This window comes from Jaculus jaculus, chromosome 4 (assembly GCF_020740685.1).
Source record: "Jaculus jaculus isolate mJacJac1 chromosome 4, mJacJac1.mat.Y.cur, whole genome shotgun sequence".
In the NCBI taxonomy this organism is placed as follows: domain Eukaryota; kingdom Metazoa; phylum Chordata; class Mammalia; order Rodentia; family Dipodidae; genus Jaculus; species Jaculus jaculus.
Genome location: NC_059105.1, coordinates 87,522,912 through 87,538,949, shown reverse-complemented (window position 1 = coordinate 87,538,949; position 16,038 = coordinate 87,522,912). Strand labels below are relative to the sequence as shown.

Sequence of the window (16,038 nt, the reverse complement as noted above, 5' to 3'; positions counted from 1 at the left end):
AAAAAAAGGCTCAATTCACTACTTAGGTTGGAGTACACAAATCTGATACCTAAACACTATGTAAAAAGCCAGACCATAGTGAAATGGAAGCAGAGACAGCAGAACAAGAATCCAGACTAAAGACCTACCTCAAGTTAGATGGACAGCCAAGGACAAGCCCAAAAGTTGTCCTCTGACCTCCACACACATAACCATCCACACAAATAAATGAAAAATGTTGTTAAATTAGACAATTAACAACTATAAAATGTCTACTTTACAGTTATTACAGATCAAGTTTATGCAGGGAGTGTTGAAGCATGCCTTTCATCCCAGCACTCGGGAGGCAGAGGTAGGAGGATCACCATGAGTTCAAGGCCACCCTGAGACTACATACTGAATTCCAGGTCAGCCTGAGCTACAGTAAGATCCTACCTCAAAAAAAAAAAAAAAAAAAAGAAAGAAAGAAAGAAAACCAAAAAAGCAAAACCAAAGTAGATGGCATATTCCCTATCTCAGAAGCAGGAGACATCTTTGGCTAACTTGAGGCTTGAGGTTTCCTTTGTTTTTGCTTACATGTCTACCACGTAGAAGAATCACAGCATTAGCCAAGCACAGTAATGATGCAAGCCTAGCATTAAGGTAGGAGGATCTCCGTGAGTTTATGTCCAGTCTGGAGCTATACAGTGAGCCTAGGCTAGAGTGAGAACTTGTCTCAAAGAATAACAATAGACTGACAATATTACTTTGCACTTACTATAATGGATGAGTGTATTTTCATATGGTTCCTCCACAGCTGTACTTCTTTCCCTATCAATTACTGTTGCGTACCTTTTCAACAAAGCTGTATTATTCAAAGTTTACTTGTAATGTCTTGAAACCAAACAGTACCAATAACCAAAGAAAATTTTAGAAATACTTGAAGTTTTTCCAAACCTCAGTTAGTCACTAATATTTTTTAACCTTGATTTTTAAAAATTTCTTATTTTATATTTAAGAGGGAGGGGGAGGGAGAAATAGGCAGCAAGAAGATATAGAATGGGCATGCCAGGGCCTTTCAGCCACTGTGAATGAACTCTAGATGCACACGTCCCCTTGTGCACATGTGTGACATTGCACATTTGCATCACTTTTGCATCTGGCTATATGTAGGACCTGGAGATTTGAACAAGTGTTCTTAGGCTTCACAGGCAAGCGCTGTAACTGCTAAGCCATTTCTCCAGCCCTTTTACCTTCATTTTTATTCCAAATAGTGCACTTAAATGATGTACCCTGGCATTCCATAAAATTCTTGTTTCACTGTCCTCAGAAATAAAGGAGCTAAAACTAAAACTTTAGTGGGCTATTATTTTTATAAGGTTGGTGGCATGACTACTTGTACATTCAGCCTCAAAACTGACCACCTTTACTTGGAAAGGCTTAAATTTTAATTCTGACATGTTTTTTTTCTTAACCACATAATGCTACTGATTTTCAAAGACAAGTTACTGGACTTACTCAGCTGCAGTGTCCTGTTTGGATGCCTCTTCAGTATTACTGGAAATGTCAACACTCACATCTTGAGCAGCAGTGGTGTTAGTAAGTTGTGCTTGTTCCTCAGTTGATATAGTCACTGTACTTTCATTATCTACAACAGTGGCAACAATGGAAGTAACTTCAGGCTCAGGAACAGCTGGAACAGTTCCGACAGTATTAGTAGTAGGAGTGGAGGCACTGGCATTAGCTGCAGCTGCGGCTGCGGCTGCTGCTGCTGCAGCGGCAACAACAGCAGCTGCTGCTTCAGCAGCCGCCATGGTGCTCATAGTGGTAGGGATTTCTGTTGTAGGAACTGGGGCTGTTGAGGTTGTGGTACATTCTTCTTGCTTGCTACACATTGGGGGAAAAAAAAAAAAAAAAAAGACAACTGGTCATTTCATTTACAAGCTAAATAAATAAAGCCAGTTTTTAATTATAACATTAAAGAAAAAATAACAGAAGTGCTAACAAAAAAATTAAGTAATGCAAAACTAGTCAGCCAGACAAAATAATTAAACCACACAATGAAGCCATATTATATTTTGTGTTGTTTTGAGATGACATCTTCCATAATGTCTGCAGACTGGTCTCACTCATGGGATTTAAGGGACACTGTAGCCTAAGCCTCCTAGTCATAGCTGGTACTACTGGTATAACACAGTTATTAGATTGTATTACATGATAACATTTGTTTTAAATCTACATTTCAATAATTAAAAGAAGCTGTGTGCTGGGGTGTACACTCAGCAGTAGCACTTGCCTGGTACACACAATGCCTTGGACTTTTAGTTACAGCATTGCATCCATTCTGAAATTAACTATTCTTCATTCTTGAAAGATGCAGCCATATTAAAATACTTACTTGTACAGCAAAGCATGAATACCCTTCCTTCCTAATTAGTTCCTCCATAAAATCTTCCAAAGCCATCCAACTATTTGGCTTGACTATGACATGTTAAATAATATTTATATTTTAAACAAAGTTAACAGCTCAGACAAAATGGTATGAGAGGCTAAGTTTCTAAAACATTGATTTTTCAAAATTGCTTACCTGCTTTCTTCAGCTTTGATCATGGCTATTAAAGAGAAAACAGAAGTCACAATCATAGTTTATAAATATAACATTGAAAACAAACTTAAAAGGAGACAGACAGAAGAGAATTTTATTTATCTGTAAAAAAAATTATTTGATTTTTGAGAAACAAATGCTTGCTCTAGATTCAGAGCAGCAATTTAACAAAGAAAACATCTTAAAAGAGCAATTGTTAATACAGACTGCAGGTCTTGCACTAGTACCAGAATGCCTATGTAATTCAATAAAAAAGCACTGACCACAGGGATGAAGCTACTTTTTTAAAGATACTAAATTCAAAGGAAATTCCAGTACATTTTTATTCTAGCATTGACAAGTAGATAGTTAACTATGCACACCAACTATATGTAATAGAGCTATATCAGAAATGAGCTTGATGTTACTCCTTCAATGAATAATCTGAGAATCTACTTGTTTATATTGCTAATAGCACATGACAATATAATTTCGAGAAAGCTATTTTGCTCTTGAAATTTTGCTTTCATTCTAGCTTAGGAAAAATTTTAATGTGGTGGTAACAAATGTACCTTTAATTCATCATCAGTAGTGAATGAGGTGATCCATGTAAGTGAAGATATAGCCTTAAGTCTGCAAATGTTTTTAAAACTTATCAAACATTAAAGAAAAACATTTCTTTAATTCTTTAAAGGGAAATTACTAATATAAAGGGAAAATATTATAAATTAAAATACTTTGTTATGGGGCTGGAAAAATGACATAGCCATTAAAGCACTTGCCTGCAAAGCCCTTAAGACTCTGTTTTATATCTCTCTAGATCTTATGTAAGCCATGTACAAAGGTAAGTAAGGAAAGCACAAGGTGGCACATACCCACTAGGTAGCACAAGTTTATAATGATAATCTAAACTAATGACATGAAACATAAAAAGGTAATGGCCTCACAACATTTCAAATAATTTTTTAATTGTTTCCTGCCAGATGTTGTTTTACAGGGCTACTCATTTTATTAGCCCCCACTCTCTGATAATCTGTGGCCTCTCATCTACAATAGTTCATGACTGCACTGTATGCCAAATGAGATTGAAATAACTAAATTCCCAACTCCTAATTCACAATCTGCCATTTTAAATCCTACGTTTATTATATTAGGTAAGTTTTCCTAAATTTTCTGAGGTATTCTAAGTATTTGACAATGTTGAAAAAGTTTCCTTTCATAAGTGAAGTGTATTTTATATACTTTTAAAAAGATATCAAGGCTCTTTTGTATGTGAAGCTAAAATCACCATTAGACATAGTCCAATAATATAGAAACAAAGTTATAAAAAGATTATCTTCCATCTACTACAACAAAATTGAATCACATGTTCCATGTGTGCACCAACATTGACAGAGGGATGTAGAAATTTTGTATGGGAACTCTTTATTCAATTTTCTATTAATTGTGAAGTTCAGAAGAACAAAGTAACTTTAGAAAATGCAAGCTCATTTATAATATGACTCTTAAATGAAGGAATTCTTTCAATTAGAGGTGTTTCACTGCAGACTTATCCAATCATGGTTAGTGAACATTAGTGACATATTCTAAAAATGTTAAATATGACAGAAAATGAATTATCAAAGCAGCTCACCATGCAGGTTTGATTTTGTAATAAGACCTCCAGCAACAATGGTATTCTGGTATCCTAGTTTCAGTGGAATCAAATCAAATAAAAATCTATTTAAAATCTATAGAACTGAGATCTAGAGCAACAAGAAAATAAGAGCCCATAAAACTGTTATATCATTTAAAATGTACAGACTGTTTAATTAAAAAAAACTCCTTTGTTTGAACAATCCTACTAAGGAAGATTGTTGCAAAGTGAATGGCATACATATGTAACAACTTTACAACAAGAATTACTTTCTCCTGTTTTACCTTCAAGGTCCTCAAGTTCTTTCGGTTTGGCCCAGCGAGACTCTTTTGTTTGAGAATTATAGTAATAAGGCTTTCCAGAATCAGATTTGTACTCCTTCCATGGACATTTAGATAACAGTTGCTAAAGAAGAAATGACTTTCAGTAAATTGTGATAGCTATTTCACATTTGCTTGTATAATTTTAAGTACACAGTATATTAACATTCTATTTCCTGACTACTTAGTAACACAGCAAATTTTAATTATTATCTGTTACAAACTGTTACTTAGACAGAGAAGGTAACTTGTTAAAGGTTATGTTCTGATTAGGAAGCAGATGCAAGATTGAAAGCAAAGTCTATCTAAAAGTCACAGACTGTGTGTTCTCCCACTTATACCACACAAGACAACAGACAAAAATGACTGACTATCCATGGGCTGGAGAGATGGCTTAGTGTTTTATGTGCTTGCCTGCAAAGCCTAAAAACTCACGTTCAATTCCAAATGCATAAGGTGGTGCAAACACGCAAGGTCACACGCATAAAAGGTGGCACAATTGTCTGGAGTTCTACTGCAGTGGCTGAGGCCCTGGCACACAAATTCTCTCTCGCTCATAAAAAATATATATATGGCTATCCATAATGAACAGACTTCTTAAATACTAATACAAGACAAACAAAACTTGGAAAAAAGAAAAATCGGACTTATCCCACTTAGATAATTTACTTTCATGATGAATAATTTATTACAACCTTATTTGAACAAGTTAATGAGAGGAAATAATGTAGGCATGAAATTGAAAATATAAAACTAATATAGTTATTGCAGATATTACTCAGTGGTTAAGGTGATTGCCTGCAAAGCCTAAGGACCTAGGTTTGATTCCCCAGTACCTATGTAAAGCCAGATGTACAAAGTAGTGCATGTGTCTGGAGTTTGTTTACAGGGATGGAGGCCCTCGTGTGCCCATTCTGTCTCCCTTCTACCTCTCTCTACTTGCACATAAAACCAGGTATGGTGGTGCACACCTTTAATCTCAGCAGTTGGGAAGCAGAGGAGAAAGATCAAGGTGAGTTTTGGGCCACCCTGAGAACGCATAGTTAATTCCAGGTCAGCCTTGGCTAGAGTGAGACCCAACCTTAAATAACTAAATAAACAGACCCAATATATGAGAACAATTGAAAACTTAACTGTCTTTTACCATACATAAGTATCATTAACAATATTAGTAATTTGGTGATTAAAAAGTCTATCAATTCTCCCCTTAAAAATTGCTGCACGTAACAGGGAGTTGGCCTACAAAATACATTTACATCAAATTCCTTAGTGAAGTGAAGAAAATAACAAAAAGAAAAATACCACTTCTAGGAACATACTTATTTAGAGCCTGCAGTGATAGTAACTCCTACTTAGCACCCAAAGCTTCTAAGAAAACCACATGTATAGTATTAGTTATTCAGCTTACTACTTCTATCTTAACTTTCACTGCATATCTGTATACTTAAATGACAAAATGTACAACATAAAATGAAATCCTTTTTTCAGAGGCATTTTTTCATGAAGAGAACACTCTACTAGACAAGATGGATTTTGTGGTAATTTAACTTGATGCATCCTCATTATTCCAAACCCAACAGGAAAGAACTCAGAAGTCATTTACAGTTACTCAGGTCTATGCACTATACAGAGATAAACTGTTTCACTCTTCCACTTTTATTTCCAAACATCTTTTGAAATAAGGACAAAGTTAGTAAAGAAATAAGTCTGTCTATACAAGAACACGAATTTTATTGTTCTTGCTGATTACTGTGATTGTACTAGCCCTCTCTTACCTCTTTGTGACATACTGGTACTCTAATTAAAACAAAAAAAAAACAAAAAAACATGCTCCAGTCTACTTAGCAGTCCCTGAAGGGAAGCCCTGAAACTTTTACCTCAGCTGGTGTCTTAAGATCATCTGGTTTCTCCCATGTAGACTGCTTTGTTTCAGTATTATAATAGTACGTCCTTCCATCCGGTGATTTATGTTCTGTCCACAATGATTTCTGAAGGTGGAAAATAAAAAAAAAATCATTGAAAATGTAAAACTTCTAATAACACCACAATAAATATCAGTATTGTAAGTTTCAAGACAGTAAATATATAAGACATGAAATAAAGTATAAAAGTAGAATACACTGACGTTTCAAGACACTTAAGACTAATTTAAAAAGTTCTCTTTAATAATTCTTTCCCTACTTCCATTGACAAAAATTCTTTAAAAGGTGCTATGGATCAAGTAAGGTTTCACAATTTTCAGAATTGTTTTAAGAATTGTAAAGATATGACAGCTCTCATAAGAATAGTGGCCTTTTAACTTTTTGTACATCAAAAAAAAAACAAAAACCCCAGCAATAAAAATTTATGCCTAGTGGATAAAATGTACTGCATAAGGCCAGGCATGGTGGTGCCCACCTTTAATCCCAGCACTGGGAGGCCAAGGTAGGAAGATCACTGTGAGTTTGAGGCCAGCCTGAGACTGCATAGTAAATTCCAGTTTAGCCTGGGCTTGAGCAAAACATTACCCCACCAAAACAAATAAAAAATTAAATATATATATATATCTAAAAGCTTGTAGGTAGATTGAATTATGATTTAGTCTTATACAAAGAATATAGGCTTGGACATATTTCTGAACTGGTACAACATACAGAAAGATCTCAAAACTGGGAAATGGATTAGCAAGGTGAGGTTTGACAAAAAAAAAAAAAAAAAGTGAATTTAAATGCCTCAAAACAAGACATGAGGCAAATTTCATGTAAAACTAAATACAAATGACTAATCATGAGACCAACCAACACAACTACTAAGAATCTACTAAAATGTGTTAATGAATCCTGAGGCTTCCAATACATATGATAACTTCAACACTGGCTACAAGTTTTACAAGTTATTATAAATGAGTGAGTTAATGAATGATACCCAAGTGTTGGGACCCATTCTGGACACCAGACTTAGATGGTAACAAACTTAACAATGGCTGAGCAACAACAACAGACAATCTACAATGTATTTCTTCCAATTTACAGTAATATTACAGTACAACACCCATAAGAAAAATAATACAATTGCTGTCACCCTGATTTTTTTTTTAACTATGATTTTATCTTGCACTGATTGAAAAAGTTATCCTCAACTTTCATCTTATTGTATATTTCTGGGCATGCTTAACAAATAAACCAAAATAGTGACAATATTCCTTACAATTCTTCACACTAACCTCATTTTTTATCTGCTACTCATGTGCACTGTATTACATATATTAGCCTCTGGTAGTATAATATCCCGATTTTATTTAAGCACAAAATAAATTTAAGAATCATTGACAGTGGCTTGTAACCTATATTATTCTCTTCTTACCTCCCTTTGCTCCTACAGCCCATCCATCCTATGAGTAAGCGATGATACATTTTGGATTTCTGTTTTGGGAATGTAGTTGATACCGGTAACACAATTATTTATAATTAGTTCTAAAGAGGGTGCTGTGTTTTTCAGATCTCTTACAAATTACTGACATTCTTTCTAACACTTATGTTAGCCATTCACGGGTAGCTAAGATATGTTACCGAGATATTTCAAAATACTGTTAAGTTATAGGATGCACGTTAATATCAGAGATTTTAAAAAATAAAAGGAAGTAAGCTAAGAAAAAATTAAGACTTCAAGGTGCCAACAAATGATGATGTAATCAGTACTGACTGTAATGGTTCAAAAGAGTTAAGAAGTTTTGTTTCTACAACTTCTGAAAAATGAGTGCTCATGAAAAGGAATATGGTCACAAAAATTCAAGGAAAGAACAGAATAGATTTCTGCATGATATATACTAGTTAAGGTAGTTCCAAAAACGTGTTAAACTCTTTAACTTGTTCTGACATCTTCTACAGGGTACACTATACTATCTTTGGAACAAATACTCTAGGTACCTGGAATTATCTGGCTTTCAATGACTTATATCTTTCCATCTAGAAACAATGCAAAAAGACATATATATGGACACCTCACCTGTATGGGCAATGCTTTATTTTTATAAATGGCATTAAGATAAAGAGGTTTTTACTTAATTTAAGAAATTTTAGTGTACTTGGTAGTATCTCAAAATTGAGCTACTTAAACAAAAGTCTAATTTAAGTTCTAAACCTTTATAAACATCCCAATCTGCTCAAGGGCACAAAGGAGAGGATGTTCATCAGAATTAATGAAGAGATAATGTTGAAGAAGGACAAGTAGACCAATAAATGAATATGGAAAGGAATGGGACACAAGCTAATGAATCCAATTAATTAGGTATTCATTACATTTTTAATTAAGCTTTGCCAATATACTAAAAAACAAATAAAATTGAACATTTAAGTGTATTAGTGACTTGCAAAGGCTAGGCATGGTGGCACATGTCTTTAATTCCAGCACTCTGGAGGCAGAGGTAGGAGAATAGCTTTGAGTTCCAAGGCCAGCATCAAACTACCTAGTGAATTCCAGGTCAGCTGGGCTAGAGTAAGACTCTACCTAGAAAAACAAAATAAAAAGAATGGAGACATAGCTAAGATGGTACGGTAAAAATTTCCTCCACTTGCCGGGCATGGTGGTGCATGCCTTTGATCAGGCAGAGGTAGGTGAATCGCCGTGAGTTCGAGGCCACCCTGAGACTAATTAGTGAATTCCAGGTCAGCCTCGGCTAGAGTAAGAACCCCACCTTGAAAAGTAAAACAAAACAAAACAAAAAAATATTTCCTTCATTTGATTCCACTGCTTAAAAGTGGGGCTAGTAAAAGATATTATTTTGAGGGAAATAAAAAGATAACAGGAATCAAGAGGTGACAAAGAGAAGTATGAAATAGTCCCCAACTCCAACATACTAAAGGGAGGAAAGGAACTGGAAGCCTAAACCATAAGGTAAGCCAGACAGCCTTTGTGACAGCCAACTGGCAGTCCTTGCCATAGGAGCAACCCACAGTTCTCACAAACCTTAAACTGTACAAAGCTGCTCTGACAGGGACTGCTCCTATGTGGCTGCATGGCACAGGAGAAGAAATCCATTGTTCCTTATATGTCAGGGAACGAGAGACAGGTACTGCCTTAAAAGGGAGCTGATTTCTTGAAACAGAGCCTAAAATCAAGGAATAGTCACTAATCGGAGAGAGACCACAGACAACCTACCAGTGTCTGAGAAAACCAAAGAGCCAACTGTAGGGGGAAGGCAAGACCCATTGAGAAGCTTAACCTGCAGTGAGTTATGGCTGTGGATAGTGCAATGATTGGTGGTCAGAGGCAAGCCTCACCACTGTGAGGATTTAGACCTCTCAGGCCATTAACATTGATTTCTTGGACTCCAGAGATGCCATCTATTGCCTGAGCTTCTTGTCAGGTCTGAGATAGGTCAGTTTTAGCAACTTCTTTCTTGAAGGGTGGGGAATGAAAGTGTTAAGGTTTACAGGCAAAGCGCCTAGTCTGACCCTCTCCAGTGTTCTGATTGCTTTCTCCATCTGACACTCTCACAGATATTACATGGCTTAGATATTTGCTACAACTGGATACACAAAACAACCAACCAGCCTCTGGAGGGCGAACATGCTAGCAAGTCCACAGGTGCACAACTTTTTGAGGACAGATAGCAAAACCTAAATACCAATACGCAAAGAAAGCACACCCCACCCCCTTTTCCCCAAGGTAGTATTTTACTCTAGCTCAGGCTGACCTGGAATTCACTATGGAGCCTCAGGGTGTCCTCGAACTCATGGCAATCCTCCTACCTCTGCCTCCCGAGTGCTGAGATTAAAGGCTAGAAAGCAGCACCCTTTTTGAGTGAGAGCAGCCATGCTGTTGCTGACAACATAACCTTGATAGGCCTAGCCCTCAAGTCAAAATAGACCACCAACCTACATAGCAAGAACAGGAAACACACGAGAGCTGATACCACTCCTCTCCCCTCAGACATGGAGGATTCTGGTATTTGAGGACAGGAAGAAGCACCATTAATTCTTGACTTTTCTTTCTATTTTATTTTTAGCATTGTTGCTTTAACTTATTTTAAGACCTTCAATTCTACTAATCACATATGCTTACATAATTTCTCTTTAATTTGTAGTTAGGTTTCATTACCTGTTTCTTCTCTCTTCCTCAGTCTTTTTCGTATAATGATCTTTTCTCCTTTTTCACCTTTTATGGCTCCCAGACCTTTATCACAGTTAAATTATTAAACTTTATCTACATCACTTTGCTATTTCCTATTCTATGGTCATTTGTGGTAGTTATCTTTGTTTTTTACTCTATTTTTTTACATCTAATTTTTTTGGTGTTGCTACCATTTTAGCAGTTGGATTTATATCCCCTGTGCAATACTCAATACTGTACAGTAAAGCTATCATATAAAATCTCAACAGAGATTCATTCCAGTAGATAAACAACTAGAAACAGAAGAAATAAAATCACAACTCCTTTAAATTTTACAGCTATTTCACTATTTGAATAAAAAGATAATGAAATGGTTGAATGTTAAAGAATTCCAAAGACCAGTTTTAGAAATGTGCAATGTGTTGGCTATTGTGTCTTATACCTGTAATCTGAGTACTTGGGAGGCAGCCACAAGAGGACTGATGCAAGTATAAGGCCATCTACAAAGTGAGTTCCAGGTTATTCAGGACTATAAAGTATGGCCCTATCTCAAATCCCACCTCAAAATAAACTAGAATACTAATACCTAAGTGCATTCAAATAAAGCAGATGATATAAAGAAATCAACTGATGACTTTAAAGGGGGGGGAGACACACCCACCACAAATGAAAGTCTTAGAAATAAAAAAGATCTCTAAGTCAAATAAAATTTAAGAGCAAACACAAGCAGATTAGACAGAACTAGCAGAAGAACACCAGGAATTGAAGACAAGATTAAAAATTTATTTTAAATTTAGACAGCAAGAAAGAAAACTGCAACAACAACAAATAGAATCATAACAACATTCAAGCCCACTAAAACATGGTTAGAAATACCAAAAACTAAGAAGGGATCCAGTTGAGGGAGTGAGCAGATTCTAAAAGGAAGAAAAAGGTAGGTGGTGGAAGGAGATTATGATCTGTATGTATCAACATAGTTTTAAAAAGTACCAAAACTATAAATCTGTGGTGTAAAAGAGGGAACTAAGATATATATTGAAGCCATAGGAAATTATTAAGTGAAATTATAGCAAAGATTTCCTAAGAAATGAACATCCAGACAAGCATGGTGGCATATGTCTTTGATCCCAGCACTTTTGAGGCTGAGGTTAGAAGAAGCTTTTGAGGCTGAGGTTAGAAGAAGTGCCATAAATTTGAGGCCAGCCTGGGCTATAGAGTAAATTCTAGGTCAGCCTGAGCTAGAGTGAGATCCTGCTTCAAAGAAAAAAAGAAATGGACATCCAAGAACAGAAGTTATGTAGAAACCAACAGATCCAGAAATGAACCTTTTCATGTCACAATACAGTTAAAAATGCCAACAACACAGAAGCAAACTTGTAGGTATAACTACAGACCTCTCTAAAGAAACCTTAGCAACCCTAACAGAATTATCATGTCCAGCAAAGTTACCTTTTACAACTGGAAGATTAAATATTTTCCATGATATTCATGAACTAGAGCAATCAGTGACTACCAAACCAGAACTGTTTTAGATATTTAAAGGAACCTACATAGAGTAAGAAATACATAAGCTACAAGAGGCTCAATGCAGAATTAATCTCACTAGAATAAAGAAATCAGAATTAGGAAGGAGTCAAACATTATTAAATTAGTAAGCCAGCAAATCACTAAAAGAAAAAAAGACTGAAATTAGTATATACTTTTCAGTAGCAACCCAAAATGTGAGCTCTCTTAATTATAAAAACAGGGCCTGTTTCTTGTTTGTAAAGAAGTTAGCTCACTAGGCAATAGCACACAAAGACTGAAAGTAAAAGGACAAAAACCATTCTAGGCCAACACAATGAAAATGTAAGGAGTAGCAGCTATACTCACAATTAACAGGCTCCAAGCCAAAGTTACTCAGTAAGGATAAAGGATATTATTGAACAATCCACAAAGACATAATGATTATAAATACGCACAGAATTCTGGTGCCTCCAATTTCAAAAAACAAATACTCAATACTAGACATAAAACACCAGACAGGTCCATAGAGTGAGTGACTTCAATAGCCCAATCTCATCAATAAGTGGATGGATATCCATGCAAATACCAATAAAGAAACTTTAGACTGAAACTGTATCACCAATGACATTTCTCGAAAAAAGAACATGTTGCAGACTGTAAAGCAATAAAATAAAAACCCAAATTAAAACAAATCCTCAAAACTGAAATAACTTCTTTGAGCTTATCAGATCATAATGAAATAAAACTTAAAATTAACCAATAGCAAGAAAAACTACAGACAATTTGCAGAATAGTTTTCAATCATCAGTGGGTCACTGAAAAATTCGGGTAAAAATAAAAATTTCCTACAAAGAAACAAAAATAAACACAATTTATGATAACCTTTAGGATATACCGAAAGCAGTCCTATGAGGTCAAGTTATAGCTTTGAGTGCATTCATGAAAAAAAGTCAGGGCAATCACAAATAAAAAATAACGTGACGGCACAATTTAAGGTCTCAGAAAAACAACAACACAAACCCCACAGCAATAAACAAAGAATAATAAAGATCAGGTAAAAATGCAAAGACACTAAGAGGACAATACAATGCCAATCGAGCAATGAGTTGGGTCACTGAAAAAATTTGACAGTCAGCAAGGCATGGTGGTACATGCCTTTCATCACAGCACTTGGGAAGCAGAGGCAGAAGAATCACCATTGAGTTCAAGGTCATCTAGAGACTACATAGTGAATTCCAGGTCAGCCTAGGCTAGGACAAGATTCTACCTCGAAAAACAAAACAAAATGTTAAGATTGACTGTCGAATTAACCAAAAGAAGGAGTCAAGAAGATAAAAATTAATACAATTAGAAATGAAAGTAGATATTTTAGAACAGATAATAGAAAAACCCAGTATGTGGTGAAAAATATTATTTCAACAATGTGGATGAAATAGATTAATTTGTACAAAATGACTCACCAAAAATAAGCCCAAGGCTATGATCACTCTAAGTAGATGAGTAACAGAAATTTAGAAGCCAAGATGGGTGTGGTGGCACACACCTTTAATCCCAGCACTTGGGAGACAGAGGCAGGAGGATTGATGTGAGTTCGAGGCCACCCTGAGACTCCATAGTGAATTCCAGGTCAGCTTCAGCTAGAGTGAGACCCTACCTCAAAAAAACAAATAAACAAAAGAAAGAAAGAAAGAAAGAAAGAAATTTAGAAGCCAGGCAAAGTGGTGCATGCCTTTAATCTCAGCAACTGGGAAGGAGGCAGAAGTAGGAGGATCACCAAGAATTTGAGGACACCCTGGCAGTACATAGTACATAGTGAATTCCAGGTCAGCCTGAACTAGAGTGAGACCCTACCTTGAAAAACTAATAAAATAAAACAAATCTAGTACAGACCTAGAGAGATGGCTCAGTGGTTAAAGGTGTTTGCTTTAAGCCTGTCAACCTGAATTCAATTCCCCAGCACCCACATAAAGCCAGATGCCCAAACTGGAGCATACATCTGGAGTTTGTTAGCAGTAACAAGAGGCCCTTGTACTTCCCCTCTTTGCTCATAAATAATTTAAAAAGAGAAATAATAGTTTCCCAACAAAGAAAAATCAGACTACATGGATTCACTGCTGGATTTTACCAGGCCTTTGCTTCTCAAACTGTTCTACAAACAGAAAGCAAAAGAATGCATCCAAACTAATTTCATAAAGCCAGTTATTACAGTACTATTCTGATATCAAACTAGATAAAGGTGTGACAATAACAAAAAAAAAAGAAAGAAAGAAAACTGTAGACCAGTTTCCTTGATGAAGAGAAATGCAAAAATCTTCAAAAAGTAATGGCTCTCATGCATAGAATCTAGGGTAAAAACCACATGATCATTTTAATATATATAGCAGAAAAAAATGAGACAAAATTCAACATTTCTTCATGTTAGAAAGCCCTGCAAAAGCTGGGAATGTAGCCCATTTGATAAGAGTGCTTATTAACAAGGCACAAAACCTCAGGCTTGAACTGGGTGTGGTGGTGCATGCCTCTATTTCCAGGTGAAAATGAAGGCAGTAGGATCAAGAGTTCAGAGCTAGCCTAGTCCAAGTGACCATGTGAGATTACATCAGAAAAAATTCTCAAGAAAACTAGAAATAGAAGGATCACAGCTCAAGATATTTATGACAAACCAATAATATACTAAATGGGGAAAAGCTAAAAGTTTTTTCTCAAAATTTGGAACACAAGGGTATCAACTCTTTTTGTTCTTTCTTTTAAAATGTTTGTTGTTGTTGTTTATTTATTTATTTGAGAGTGACAGACAGAAAGAGGCAGAGAGAGGGAACGGGCACGCCAGCCACTGCAAACGAACTCCAGATGTGTGTGCCCCCTTGTGCATCTGGCTAATGTGGGTCCCAGGGAATCAAGCCTTGAACTGGGGTCCTTAGGCTTCACAGGCTAAGCAACCTCTCCAGCCCTCTTTGTTTGTATAGTGTTCTACAAGAATTCTTAGCCAGAGCAGTAAGGAAAGAGAAAGATATAAATGACTATTATTAGGAAATGAAGTCCAATTATCCTTATTTGTAGATAATTCTAATTAAAAGTACCCTAATGACTGTTCCAGAAAATACTCAAGGCATCATAAACATTTTCCCCAAAGTAATAGGATGCACAAATCAACAAACAAAACTTGTTAGCTTTTCTATATATTAATGTGAATTATTAATCACATTATTAATCACTGTGACTTTATTATTATTATTATTATTCAGGAAATACTATGAATCAGGAAAAAACTTCTGATCAGACTAGCCTCAAAAATAATAAAATGGGGCTGGAGAGATGGCTTATCAGTTAAGGCGCTTGCCTGAGAAGGCTAAGGATCCACGTTTGACTCCCCAGATTCCATGTAAGCCAGATACACAAAGTGGTGCATGTACTTGAGTTCAATTGCAGTGGCTGTAGGCCCTAGTGTGCCAATTCTCATTCTCTCTCTCTCTCTTATAAAATAACAATTTAAAAAGTGCCTTGGAATACAACTAACCAGTGAGGCCAGAAATTTCTACAATGAAAACATAAAAGATTGAAGAAGATGAAGACATTATACAACCAAAGGATCTCTAATACTAATTAATCATTCAGCAGAATTAGTATGGTGGAATTGGCTATATAACAAAGAGCTATCTATAGATTTAATTCAATCCACAATAAAATTTGAATGACATTTCAAAGAAATAGAAGAATTATAAAATTAATATGAAAGATCTTAAAAAGCTAAAGCTTTCTTTAGGACAAGGTGTATACCTCACAGCAACAGTGAATAAGGTACTAATTCAAAACCAGGCATATGATCACATCAATTAGCCTCCTTGAATGCTGCAATAAGACACCTGAAAGAGTAATTTTAAAAGAGGGAGGATTTATTTTGGTTCATAACTCTAAAGATTTTAGTACATCATGGCAGGAAAGGT

The 16,038-nt window shown here is 35.7% G+C and overlaps 1 protein-coding gene across 8 annotated transcripts in view; it reads right to left on the bottom strand.

The window, feature by feature from the left end:
- The window catches only part of Prpf40a (pre-mRNA processing factor 40 homolog A), a 59,867-nt gene that overhangs the window by 21,338 nt on the left and 22,491 nt on the right, over positions 1–16,038 (bottom strand). For 4 of the 8 annotated variants that reach the window (XM_045146747.1, XM_004651844.3, XM_045146751.1 and 1 more), the window contains exons 6-10: positions 6,376–6,486; positions 4,463–4,583; positions 4,176–4,229; positions 2,546–2,570; positions 1,477–1,845 (exon numbers count right to left, since the gene is read on the bottom strand). In XM_045146747.1, the coding sequence (XP_045002682.1) occupies positions 1,477–1,845; positions 2,546–2,570; positions 4,176–4,229; positions 4,463–4,583; positions 6,376–6,486 (680 nt within the window). The remainder of the gene's footprint in view (positions 1–1,476; positions 1,846–2,545; positions 2,571–4,175; positions 4,230–4,462; positions 4,584–6,375; positions 6,487–16,038) is intronic. The other 4 variants (XM_045146749.1, XM_045146750.1, XM_045146752.1 and 1 more) reach the window with 1 other exon arrangement.